Raw genomic sequence first — 12382 nt, 5'->3', positions numbered from 1 at the left:
CAGAAGTCCTGGGACCTGGAGGGGAGCTGGTAGCAGCCCTGCTGGGTCCCCTCCACGTGACCTCCCTCTGCCGTCTCTCCTGAAGCATGCCCGCAGGCGCCTGGGCCCATCCACCTGCAGGAGAACGTGCCTGGGACGGTGACGGCTGAGTGGGAACCCTCTCCTGACGAGGCCCAGGATGTCCCGCTGCACTACGCGGTGTTCACACGCTCCTCAGCGCACGGTCCCTGGCGCGAGGCAGCCGACCGCATCCACACCAACCACTTCACCCTCCTGGGCATCCTCCCCGGCCACGAATACCACTTCAGGGTGGTGGCCAAGAATGAGCTGGGGGCCAGCAAACCCTCGGACACCAGCCAGCCCTGGTGCATCCCCCGGCAGCGCGGTAAGCAGCCCCTGAGAGGGAGGAGCAGGCAGGGTGGGGGTTGCGCTCTGCAATGCAGTGGGATGAACCCAAGCATGGCAAGCGCGCAGGATAGGGACTGTGGCAGGGATGGCCTGGAGCATGCCAAATAACAGCCAGCAGCCCCGAGCTGCTGCTCCTCCTGCTCCTGCCTCACACCCACCTGTACTGGCATCCTCTGCACCCCTGACCTCCGTGGGAAGAATGAGATTGGTGTGGGTGTTTTGGTGTCTGAGGTGCCTTTGGGAGGATTTTCAAAAGCAGCCACAGACAATAAGGCAAATAGAGGTTAATGTTTCTCTGAAAACAAAGTGTATATTTTACAGCAAAGTAGATGTGGACCTTAAGATCAGTCACAGAAAAGCAGGCTATAAAATCAAATCAAGGTTTCATTTTCATAAAATACAAAAATTTCAGGAAAGCTCTACACCAGAATGTCAGCTATAGTCATCTATAGGTAGTGAGATTATGATTTGGTTTTTATTCTTTCTCCTTTGATTCTCTGTGTATTCTAATTGTCCACAGTGAATGTGTATTAGCTACAAAAAAAATCCATAAAGAATTTTAGGAAAAGGATAGAATGGGGCAAGCCTTGGGGTCCAAATTTGCAGGCAAGATGTGGCAGGAAATCCCAGATAAGGCCTACATGGTAGCTTCATGAACTCTTTACCCAGACCCGGGTCTCAGCCAGGCCTTCCTCGCTTTCTCACCCTCTTCTCTCACCCTGGCTTTCACCACAGACAGGTTCACAGTGAAGGCTCCGAGCTACCGGGAGCCCGACCTGAGCCAGAAGCCCCGGTTCCTGGTGGGCCTGCGGTCCCACCTGCTGCCCCAGGGCTGCGAGTGCTGCATGAGCTGTGCCGTGCAGGGTTCACCCCGGCCCCACGTCACCTGGTTCAAGAACGACCGCAGCCTGGAAGGAAACCCCGCGGTGTACAGCACCGACCTGCTGGGCGTGTGCTCCCTCACCATCCCCAGCGTATCCCCGAAGGACAGCGGGGAGTACAAGGCTGTGGCTGAGAACACGCTGGGCCAGGCAGTCAGCACTGCCACCCTCATTGTCATAGGTAATGGTGGCTGCCCTGGCAGTGGGGCAGGAAGGAGAGCCAGGAGAGCAACCACCTGCCTGTCAGGGAGGCTCCGGGGGGTGCCTAGAGGGATTCAGGGGAGTCAGGAGACCAGGACTCTCTGCCTGACTCTATGAACTTTCAGCTATTTAACCTACCAACACCGGCCCACATGTGGTCTTTATTTGCCCACTTTTTAAAAATTTTATTTTTAGTTTTAGTTTTTTTTTTTTGAGACGGAGTTTCGCTCTTGTTGCCCAGGTTGGAGTGCAATGGCATGATCTCGGCTCACTGCAGCCTCCACCTCCTGGATTCAAGAGATTCTCCTGCCTCAGCCTCCCGAGTAGCTGGGATTACAGGCATCCGCCACCACACCTGGCGGATTTTTTTGTATTTTTAGTAGAAGCGGGGTTTCACCATATTGGCCAGACTGGTCTCAAACTCCTGACCTCAGGTGATCCACCCGCCTCGGCCTCCCAAAGAGCTAGGATTACAGGTGTGAGCCACTGTGCCCAGCAGATTTGCCCACTTTTAAAATGAGGTATTTGAACTTGGTGAGCAACTCTTGATTGAAGGGCTGTGTACTGCTCACCTAAGCTTCCCAGTGGGGCCACGCGACACATTGCAGGCTGAGAGATGAACAGGCATCCGTATTGCTCTTTCTTAAGTATGTCAAGATATGAACACTTAGTGCCTAGAAAGCCATGCTGATTCTCTCATTGGTAGTCTCCTTTTCAGTAGCACAGATATATATGTTAATAAAGGTTTTTCCTTCGATAGTACTTAAAACACCTTATATTTTGAATAGCAATAAAAGGCAAGCCTCAATTGACCTTTGTGGAAAAACGGCCCCTTTGCACTGGAGCAGAGCATCTCTCCTCTCTGTAGGACCTGTGCTTAGGCATTTAGGAAGCCACTCTCAAAGCACCCCAGCTTGTGTACACGTGTAGTCCCGGAATGAAGATGGCATTGGGGGTGATTATGGTTCCCCGAGGGGCCAGCAAAGGGTTTTGCCCAAGCTTAGAGAGCACGTGGTGGCTCCGGATTTGAACCCACACCCCCTGATGGCAGAGCCTGTAGTCTAAGCCCCATTCTGAGTTTTCTTCACCACTGAACAGATGCAGGGTGGGGTGGCTGCCCCTCTGGACCAACTGGAATATCCTGTGTCTTGCAGAACCCAGCACCTAGCCTCACCTCACCCTGGGATGGTCCTGGACCCTTGAAGCTTCACTTCCGACACCTGCACTGGCCCGGGAAGCCAATCCCAAGGATGGAGGCTGTGCCCAGAGCCCCAGGAAAATGGGAGTGAGAAGATGCCTGGCGAGGTTTTGGCCAGGAGGACGTGAAGTCCTTGGGGAAGAAAAACAAGGGAGGAGGGCATTCCACCTCCTGGCTCCAAGCTAAGTCACTCAACAGAATGACAGCGAACCTCCTGGACCCTCACCATATGGGTTTCTTTCTTCTTCGCTTCAGGAGATCCAGAGGGCACCTGCCTGCAGGATGGGCCGGCTCCTTATTTTCCTGGGCTGAGCCCTTTGGAGGGAGGGTGGGCACAGCTGGGCCTGCTGTGACCACTGGGAGGGAAGAGGAGAGGAGGTCAGAGGACATGGGTGAGGACTAGGGCATCAAGGGCGTGTGTGGGGGTGGGGGCAGCCTCCACCTCCTGGATTCAAGAGATTCCAGGGTTGCAGCATGTGCTTTCTGTATGTTTCTTCATTAAAACATTAGGCTAATACAGGCAGATCATTGGCAAATTTACTTGGGATGGGTGTGTTGGAGGAAAGATTTCCAAAGCGGAGCCTTTATTCCAGGCTTCAGTTGGGAGGATGGGTGGGTTCTGGATGGAGGAAGAACGGGCTCAGAACTGGACTCTTCTCCTGCAGCCCAGGCCTGCATAGTTGATTGCAAGGGTGAGAAAGCCAAGAAGGGTTAGAGGGTAATGGAGAGGCTTCTCTTCCTCCTGGCCTGTGTTTCCTGCACTCTTCTGACTGGCAGAAATCCTGTGAGCAGCAGGGCTGGAGGCCTCCCCAGGTGTTACGTGTGTGGGGACCACAGGGCTGTGGTTGCCTAGGGTTGGCCTATGTCTGTCACTCCCCGGGACCAGAAAGAGTCTGAGTTGGGGAGAATCCTACTCCAGGATCTGAGCCCCTGTCAGAAGGAGAAGAAAGAGGCTCTCAAGTGCATGAGGGTGTGACTCTCACTCAAGGCTGCATGAGGCCTCCTCACCTTCTTCACAGTCCCCACTGCCCCATGTCACAGGAGGGATGGGATGCCTCCCTTTCCCAGGTGGGTCACCCCACCACTGTCCCCAGAACTCTTGCACTCCATTATCCTCAAGGCATGGCCCCCAAACTCTCAGGCTCCCAGGAAATATTCCAGAGTTTCCAGGAGCCAAAAGAAAGGAAGGAGCCCCGGGGAAGGCTGAACCCCACTCTCTCCCAGGGCATCAGCTCTGAGGCCAAGCAGGTGACCCGATGAGCTAGAACACTGTCTGCCCTTCACTCCCTCTGCTCAGATCCTGGCTTCTGCTTCCCTCAGCCTCCCTTTGCCACTAATTGCAGGTCAGATGCATGAAGGAAGGAGGGTGAATCACAGGAGGAGGGGTTAATGCCAAAAATCTGTTTCTGAAGAGTGAGAATATGTGACCAAGGGAAGGTTCTCTGATCCGGAGAGAGAACTGTTCACCTAAAATAGACCAAGAGTGTCCCCCAGAGGCAGGGACACAGACCAGACAACCTTTTATAGCTCATTCCTTCCCCCACCAAAGAAACCTGCATGAGCTGTTTTCCTTGGAATTTCTCTTGTTATCTCTACCTTGCTAACACAGCAGGCCAACACCATGGCCATAGGAAAAGAAGGAAGTTCTTAGAAACTGAGAGGCAGTGGTTGGACACCTCAGCCTGTGTGGGGCAGTTCTCATGAGTTCTTTCCATGCTGCACGGTCCTGGAGTTGAAGGAAGGCAGGGCCTCAGGCCAATAGTCTGTGGTTTCAGAAATGCAGAGAAGAGGTCGTTTGCACAGAGGGGGTGACCCAGTGCCTGTGGCATGCCTAGCTCTGAGCAGACACTCATCTTGAGGATGAGAAGAGAGACCTTTCTGTACCTCTAAGGGTGGGCTACAGGGGACTGACCTATTGAGGCAATATAAGGACAAAAGACTATAACTCATGATGGCTTCGTAAGACACCTTCATTTTTTTTTTTATGAGCCTGGATCAGGCACTGTGGAGGTGGAGATGAAGATGACTCAGATATGAGTCCTATAGCCAAGGGACCCATGGCAGGGACGCAAGACTTGAATACCAAGAGCCATAATCCAAGGTAGCCTGTAATGCATATTCTAAGAAAGGCACCAATAAAGTTCAGAGGAGGAGAGATGCTGCAGACTGAGAACCTCAAGGAGGGCTTCGTAAAGTGGTAACATGCTTGAGGGAAAAGTAGCAACTGGACAGGCAGGAATGGGCAAGGGTGTATCACGATGGAGAACACCATGAGCAAAGGCAAGGAGGTAGGGAAGCACAAATTGGGTTCCAGGGCTGGAAAATGGTTCAGATTAGACAATTCAGGGTGACCTATGTAGCTATCACAGCCCTTTGGTCTAATGCCAAAGGGAAACATTCTACAAATTTACAGGTGCATGTGTGCTCTGGGCACCAACCACGATGGAGGCAGAGTTCCTGCCCTCGGAGGCCTGGGACAGTGGAAAGCAGTTGTCTCTTTTGGCAGTGGACAGCAGAGTGCCAATATCCTGGGGCAGGCCAGGTTAGGTGTCCCTGGGAGGGGCTAGCATACTTCTGTAACTGGGGTGGGATATGAAGACAAAAGGAATGGCCATGGCATTTTCATTCATTTCCACACAAAGCCAAAAAAAGTCCCTGCCAGTCAAGTATAGAATCTGAGCGTATCTCAAAATAATAAGAGCTATTTGTGACAAACCCACAGCCAATATCATACTGAATGGGCAAAAACTGGAAGCATTCCCTTTGTAAACCGGCACAAGACAAGGATGCCCTCTCTCACCACTCCTATTCAACATAGTGTTGGAAGTTCTGGCCAGGGCAATCAGGCAAGAGAAAGAAATAAAGGGTATTCAATTAGGAAAAGAGGAAGTCAAATTGTCCCTGTTTGCAGATGACATGATTGTATATCTAGAAAACCCCATTGGTTCAGCCCGAAATCTCCTTAAGCTGATAAGCAACTTCAGCAAAGTCTCAGGATACAAAACCAGTGTACAAAAATCACAAGCATTCCTATACACCAATAACAGAAAAACAGAGAGCCAAATCATGAGTGAACTCCCATTCACAATTGCTACAAAGAGAATAAAATACCTAGGAATCCAACTTACAAGGGATGTGAAGGACCTCTTCAAGGAGAACTACAAACCACTGCTCAATGAAATAAAAGTGGACACAAACAAGTGGAAAAACACTCCATGCTCATGGATAGGAAGAATCAGTATTGTGAAAATGGCCATACTGCCCAAAGTAATTTATAAATTCAATGCCATCTCCATCAAGCTACCAATGACTTTCTTCACAGAATCGGAAAAAACTACTTTGAAGTTCATATGGAACCAAAAAAGAGCCCACATATCCACAATCCTAAGCAAAAAGAACAAAGCTGGAAGTGTCATGCTACCTGACTTCAAACTATACTACAAGGCTACAGTAACCAAAACAGCATGGTACTTGTACCAAAGCAGATATATAGACCAATGGAACAGAACGGAGGCCTCAGAAATAGCACCACACATCTAAAACCATCTGTTCTTTGACAAACCTGACAAAAACAAGAAATGGCGAAAAGATTCCCTATTTAATAAATGGTGCTGGGAAAACTGGCTAGCCATATGTAGAAAGCTGAAACTGGATCCCTTCCTTACACCTTATACAAAAATTAATTCAAGATGGATTAAAGACTTAAATGTTAGACCTAAAACCATAAAAACCCTAGAAGAAAACCTAGGCAATATCATTCAGGACATAGGCATGGGCAAAGATTTCATGACTAAAACACCAAAAGCAATGGCAACAAAAGCCAAAACAGACAAATGGGATCTACTTAAACTAAAGAGCTTCTGCACAGCAAAAGAAACTACCATCAGAGTGAACAGGCAACCTATATAATGGGAGAAAATGTTTGCAATCTACCCATCTGACAAAGGGCTAATATCCAGAATCTAAAAGGAACTTAAACAAGTTTACAAGAAAAAAAAAACAAACAAGCCCATCAAAAAGTGGGCAAAGGATATGAACAGACACTTCTCAAAAGAAGACATTTAGGCAGCCAACAAACACGTGGAAAAATGCTCATCATCACTGGTCGTCAGAGAAATGCAAATCAAAACCACAATGAGATACCATCTCACACCAGTTAGAGTGGCGATCCTTAAAAAGTCAGGAAATAACAGATGCAGGAGAGGATGTGGAGAAATAGGAACACTTTTACACTGTTGGTGGGAGTGTAAATTACACTGTTGGTTGGTGGGTGGGAGTTCAATCATTGTGGAAGACAGTGTGGTGATTCCTCAAGGATCTAGAACTAGAAATACCATTTGACCCAGCGATCCCATTACTGGGTATATACCCAAAGGATTATAAATCATGCCACTATAAACACATATGCATACGTATGTTTATTGCAACACTATTCACAATAGCAAAGACTTGGAACCAACCCAAATGTCCATCAATGATAGACTGGATTAGGAAAATGTGGCACATATACACCATGGAATACTATGCAGCCATAAAAAAGGATGAGTTCATGTCCTTTGCAGGGACATGGGTGAAGCTGGAAACCATCATCCTCACCAAACTATCACAAGGACAGAAAACCAAACACTGCATGTTCTCACTCACAGGTGGGAATGGAACAATGAGAAAACTTGGACACAGGGTGGGGAACATCACACACGAGGGCCTGTTGGAGGGTGGGGGGCTGGGGGAGGGATAGCATTAGGAGAAATAGCTACTGTAAATGACGAATTGATGGGTGCAGCAAACCAACATGGCACATGTATACCTATGTAACTAACCTGCATGTTGTGCACATGTACCCTAGAACTTAAAGTATAATGAAAAAAAAAAAAGAATCTAAGCATAAGTTTAAGGGTTTAAAGACTAGTTCCACTACTAACTAGTTGTGCAAGATCTTTAACCTATCTATGCCTTGTTCTTCATTTGTAAATTAAGAATAGGAGTTGCCTAATCAAGGTCACAAAGATTTTTCTCCTGTTTTCTTCTAGAAGTGTTATGGTTTTACTTCTTGCATTTCATTCTATGCATTTTAAGTTAATTTTTGTATGTGGTGTGTGTGGTGTGAGGTATTAAAAGTCAAGCTGGGTTTTTTTTATCAGAGTTTCTTTTTCTCCATTGAATTACCTTGGAATGCTTGTTGAAAGTCAATTGACCATACATGTGTGGGTCGTCTTAGACTCTTTATTACTTACTCCTCTTCTATTTTCTGGAAAAGTTTGTTTAGAGTTGATGTTACATCTTCGTTAAATGTTTGGTAGAATTTACCAATAAAGCCACTGGACCTGGAGTTTTGTTTGTGGGAAGGATTTCATCTCAGACTCAATTTTTTCAACAAATATATAGGGCTATCCAAGCTACCAATGACTTCCTGAATGAACTTTGATAACTTGCGACTTTTAAAGAATTTGTCAATTTCATCTACATTGTTGAATTTGTTGGTACAAAGTTGTTTATAATATTCCCTTATAATCATTTTACTATCTGTAGGCTCTGTAGTGATATCCTCTTTCATTCTTCATAGTAGAAACATGTATCTTCTTTTTATTCTTAATCTGTTACCTCATTATCTTTTCTCACTTAATTATCTTTTTTTTTCATTTCACAGTTCCTTTCATTTTCTTTTTTTTTTATTTTATTATTATTATACTTTAAGTTTTAGGGTACATGTGCACAATGTGCAGGTTAGTTACATATGTATACATGTGCCATGCTGGTGTGCTGCACCCATTAACTCATCATTTAGCATTACGTATATCTCCTAATGCTATCCCTCCCCCCTCCCCCCACCCCACAACAGTCCCCAGAGTGTGATGTTCCCCTTCCTGTGTCCATGTGTTCTCATTGTTCAATTCCCATCTATGAGTGAGAACATGCGGTGTTTGGTTTTTTGTTCTTGCGATAGTTTACTGAGAATGATGATTTCCAATTTCATCCATGTCCCTACAAAGGACATGAACTCATCATTTTTTATGGCTGCACAGTATTCCATGGTGTATCTGTGCCACATTTTCTTAATCCAGTCTATCATTGTTGGACATTTGGGTTGGTTCCAAGTCTTTGCTATTGTGAATAGTGCCACAATAAACATACGTGTGCATGTGTCTTTATAGCAACATGATTTATAGTCCTTTGGGTATATACCCAGTAATGGGATGGCTGGGTCAAATGGTATTTCTAGTTCTAGATTCCTGAGGAATTGCCACACTGACTTCCACAATGGTTGAACTAGTTTACAGTCCCACCAACAGTGTAAAAGTGTTTCTATTTCTCCACATCCTCTCCAGCACCTGTTGTTTCCTGACTTTTTAATGATTGCCATTCTAACAGGTGTGAGATGGTATCTCATTGTGGTTTTGATTTGCATTTCTCTGACGACCAGTGATGATGAGCATTTTTTCATGTGTTTTTTGGCTGCATAAATGTCTTCTTTTGATAAGTGTCTGTTCATGTCCTTTGCCCACTTTTTGATGGGGTTGTTTGTTTTTTTCTTGTAAATTTGTTTGAGTTCATTGTAGATTCTGGATATTAGCCCTTTGTCAATGAGTAGGTTGCGAAAATTTTCTCCCATTTTATAGGTTGCCTGTTCACTCTGATGGTAGTTTCTTTTGCTGTGCAGAAGCTCTTTAGTTTAATTAGATCTCATTTGTCAATTTTGGCTTTTGTTGCCATTGCTTTTGGTGTTTTAGACATGAAGTCCTTGCCCATGCCTATGTCCTGAATGGTAATGCCTAGGTTTTCTTCTAGAGTTTTTATGGTTTTAGGTCTAACATTTAAGTCTTTAATCCATCTTGAATTAATTTTTGTATAAGGTGTAAGGAAGGGATCCAGTTTCAGCTTTCTACATATGGCTAGCCAGTTTTCCCAGCATCATTTATTAAATAGGGAATGCTTTCCCTATTGCTTGTTTTTCTCAGGTTTGTCAAAGATCAGATAGTTGTAGATATGCGGCGTTATTTCTGAGGGCTCTGTTCTGTTCCATTGATCTATATCTCTGTTTTGGTACCAGTACCATGCTGTTTTGGTTGTTGTAGCCTTGTAGTATAGTTTGAAGTCAGGTAGCGTGATGCCTCCAGCTTTGTTCTTTTGGCTTAGGATTGACTTGGTGATGCGGGCTCTTTTTTGGTTCCATATGAACTTTAAAGTAGTTTTTTCCAATTCTGTGAAGAAAGTCATTGGTAGCTTGATGAGGATGGCATTGAATCTATAAATTACCTTGGGCAGTATGGCCATTTTCACGATATTGATTCTTCCTACCCATGAGCATGGAATGCTCTTCCATTTCTTTGTATCCTCTTTTATTTCATTGAGCAGTTTGTAGTTCTCCTTGAAGAGGTCCTTCACATCCCTTGTAAGTTGGATTCCTAGGTATTTTATTCTCTTTGAAGCAATTGTGAATGGGAGTTCACTCATGATTTGGCTCTCTGTTTGTCTGTTATTGGTGTATAAGAATGCTTGTGATTTTTGTACATTGATTTTGTATCCTGAGATTTTGCTGAAGTTGCTTATCAGCTTAAGGAGATTTCGGGCTGAACCAATGGGGTTTTCTAGATATACAATCATGTCATCTGCAAACAGGGACAATTTGACTTCCTCTTTTCCTAATTGAATACACTTTATTTCCTTCTCCTGCCTAATTGCCCTGGCCAGAACTTCCAACACTATGTTGAATAGGAGTGGTGAGAGAGGGCGTCCCTGTCTTCTGCCAGTTTTCAAAGGGAATGCTTTCAGTTTTTGCCCATTCAGTATGATATTGGCTGTGGGTTTGTCATAGACAGCTCTTATTATTTTGAGATACATCCCATCAATACCTAATTTATTGAGAGTTTTTAGCATGAAGCATTGTTGAATTTTGTCAAAGGCCTTTTCTGCATCTATTGAGATAATCATGTGGTTTTTGTCTTTGGTTCTGTTTATATGCTGGATTACATTTATTGATTTGCGTGTATTGAACCAGCCTTGCATCCCAGGGATGAAGCCCACTTGATCATGGTGGATAAGCTTTTTGATGTGCTGCTGGATTTGGTTTGCCAGTATTTTATTGAGGATTTTTGCATCAATGTTCATCAAGGATATTGGTCTAAAATTCTCTTTTTTGGTTGTGTCTCTGCCCGGCTTTGGTATCAGGATGATGCTGGCCTCATAAAATGAGTTAGGGAGGATTCCCTCTTTTTCTATTGATTGGGATAGTTTCAGAAGGAATGGTACCAGTTCCTCCTTGTACCTCTGGTAGAATTCGGCTGTGAATCCATCTGGTCCTGGACTCTTTTTGGTTGGTAAGCTATTGATTATTGCCACAATTTCAGAGCCTGTTATTGGTCTATTCAGAGATTCAACTTCTTCGTGGTTTAGTCTTGGGAGGGTGTATGTGTCGAGGAATTTATCCATTTCTTCTAGATTTTCTAGTTTATTTGCGTAGAGGTGTTTGTAGTATTCTCTGATGGTAGTTTGTATTTCTGTGGGATTGGTGGTGATATCCCCTTTATCATTTTTTATTGCGTCTCTTTGATTCTTCTCTCTTCTTTATTAGTCTTGCTAGTGGTCTATCAATTTTGTTGATCCTTTCAAAAAACCAGCTCCTGGATTCATTAATTTTGTGAAGGGTTTTTTGTGTCTCTATTTCCTTCAGTTCTGCTCTGATTTTAGTTATTTCTTGCCTTCTGCTAGCTTTTGAAGGTGTTTGCTCTTGCTTTTCTAGTTCTTTTAATTGTGACGTTAGGGTGTCAATTTTGGATCTTTCCTGCTTTATCTTGTGGGCATTTAGTGCTATAAATTTCCCTCTACACACTGCTTTGAATTTGTCCCAGAGATTCTGGTATGTTGTGTCTTTGTTCTCATTGGTTTCAAAGAACATCTTTATTTCTACCTTCATTTCGTTATGTACCCAGTAGTCATTCAGGAGCAGGTTGTTCAGTTTCCATGTAGTTGAGTGGTTTTGAGTGAGTTTCTTAATCCTGAGTTCTAGTTTGATTGCACTGTGGTCTGAGAGACAGTTTGTTATAATTTCTGTTCTTTTACATTTGCTGAGGACAGCTTTACTTCCAACTATGTGGTCAATTTTGGAATACGTGTGGTGTGGTGCTGAAAAAAATGTATACTCTGTTGATTTGGGGTGGAGAGTTCTGTAGATGTCTATTAGGTCCGCTTGGTGCAGAGCTGAGTTCAATTCCTGGGTATCCTTGTTAACTTTCTGTCTCGTTGGTCTGTCTAATGTTGACAGTGGGGTGTTAAAGTCTCCCATTATTATTGTGTGGGAGTCTAAGTCTCTTTGTAGGTCACTCAGGACTTGCTTTATGAATCTGGTTGCTCCTGTATTGGGTGCATATATATTTAGGATAGTTAGCTCTTCTTGTTGAATTGATCCCTTTACCATTATGTAATGGCCTTCTTTGTCTCTTTTGATCTTTGTTGGTTTAAAGTCTGTTTTATCAGAGACTAAGATTGCAACCCCTGCCTTTTTTTGTTTTCCATTTGCTTGGTAGATCTTCCTCCATCCTTTTATTTTGAGCCTATGTGTGTCTCTGCACGTGAGATGGGTTTCCTGAATACAGCACACTGATGGGTCTTGACTCTTTATCCAATTTGCCAGTCTGTGTCTTTTATTTGGAGCATTTAGTCCATTTACATTTAAAGTTAATATTTTTATGTGTGAATT

The 12382-nt window shown here is 44.6% G+C and overlaps 1 protein-coding gene across 1 annotated transcript in view; it reads left to right on the top strand.

The window, feature by feature from the left end:
- Window positions 1-3210, top strand: part of IGFN1 (immunoglobulin like and fibronectin type III domain containing 1) — a 37176-nt gene extending 33966 nt beyond the window's left edge. The window contains exons 24-26 of the mRNA XM_063603424.1: window positions 86-385; window positions 1144-1470; window positions 2645-3210. Of these exons, the coding sequence (XP_063459494.1) occupies window positions 86-385; window positions 1144-1470; window positions 2645-2658 (641 nt within the window). The 3' untranslated portion in view covers window positions 2659-3210. The remainder of the gene's footprint in view (window positions 1-85; window positions 386-1143; window positions 1471-2644) is intronic.
- Window positions 3211-12382: the final 9172 nt, after the last annotated feature.

The sequence above is a fragment of the Pan paniscus genome, chromosome 1, assembly GCF_029289425.2.
Source record: "Pan paniscus chromosome 1, NHGRI_mPanPan1-v2.0_pri, whole genome shotgun sequence".
NCBI classification, from domain to species: domain Eukaryota; kingdom Metazoa; phylum Chordata; class Mammalia; order Primates; family Hominidae; genus Pan; species Pan paniscus.
This window is presented reverse-complemented; position numbering and strand designations above follow the sequence as displayed.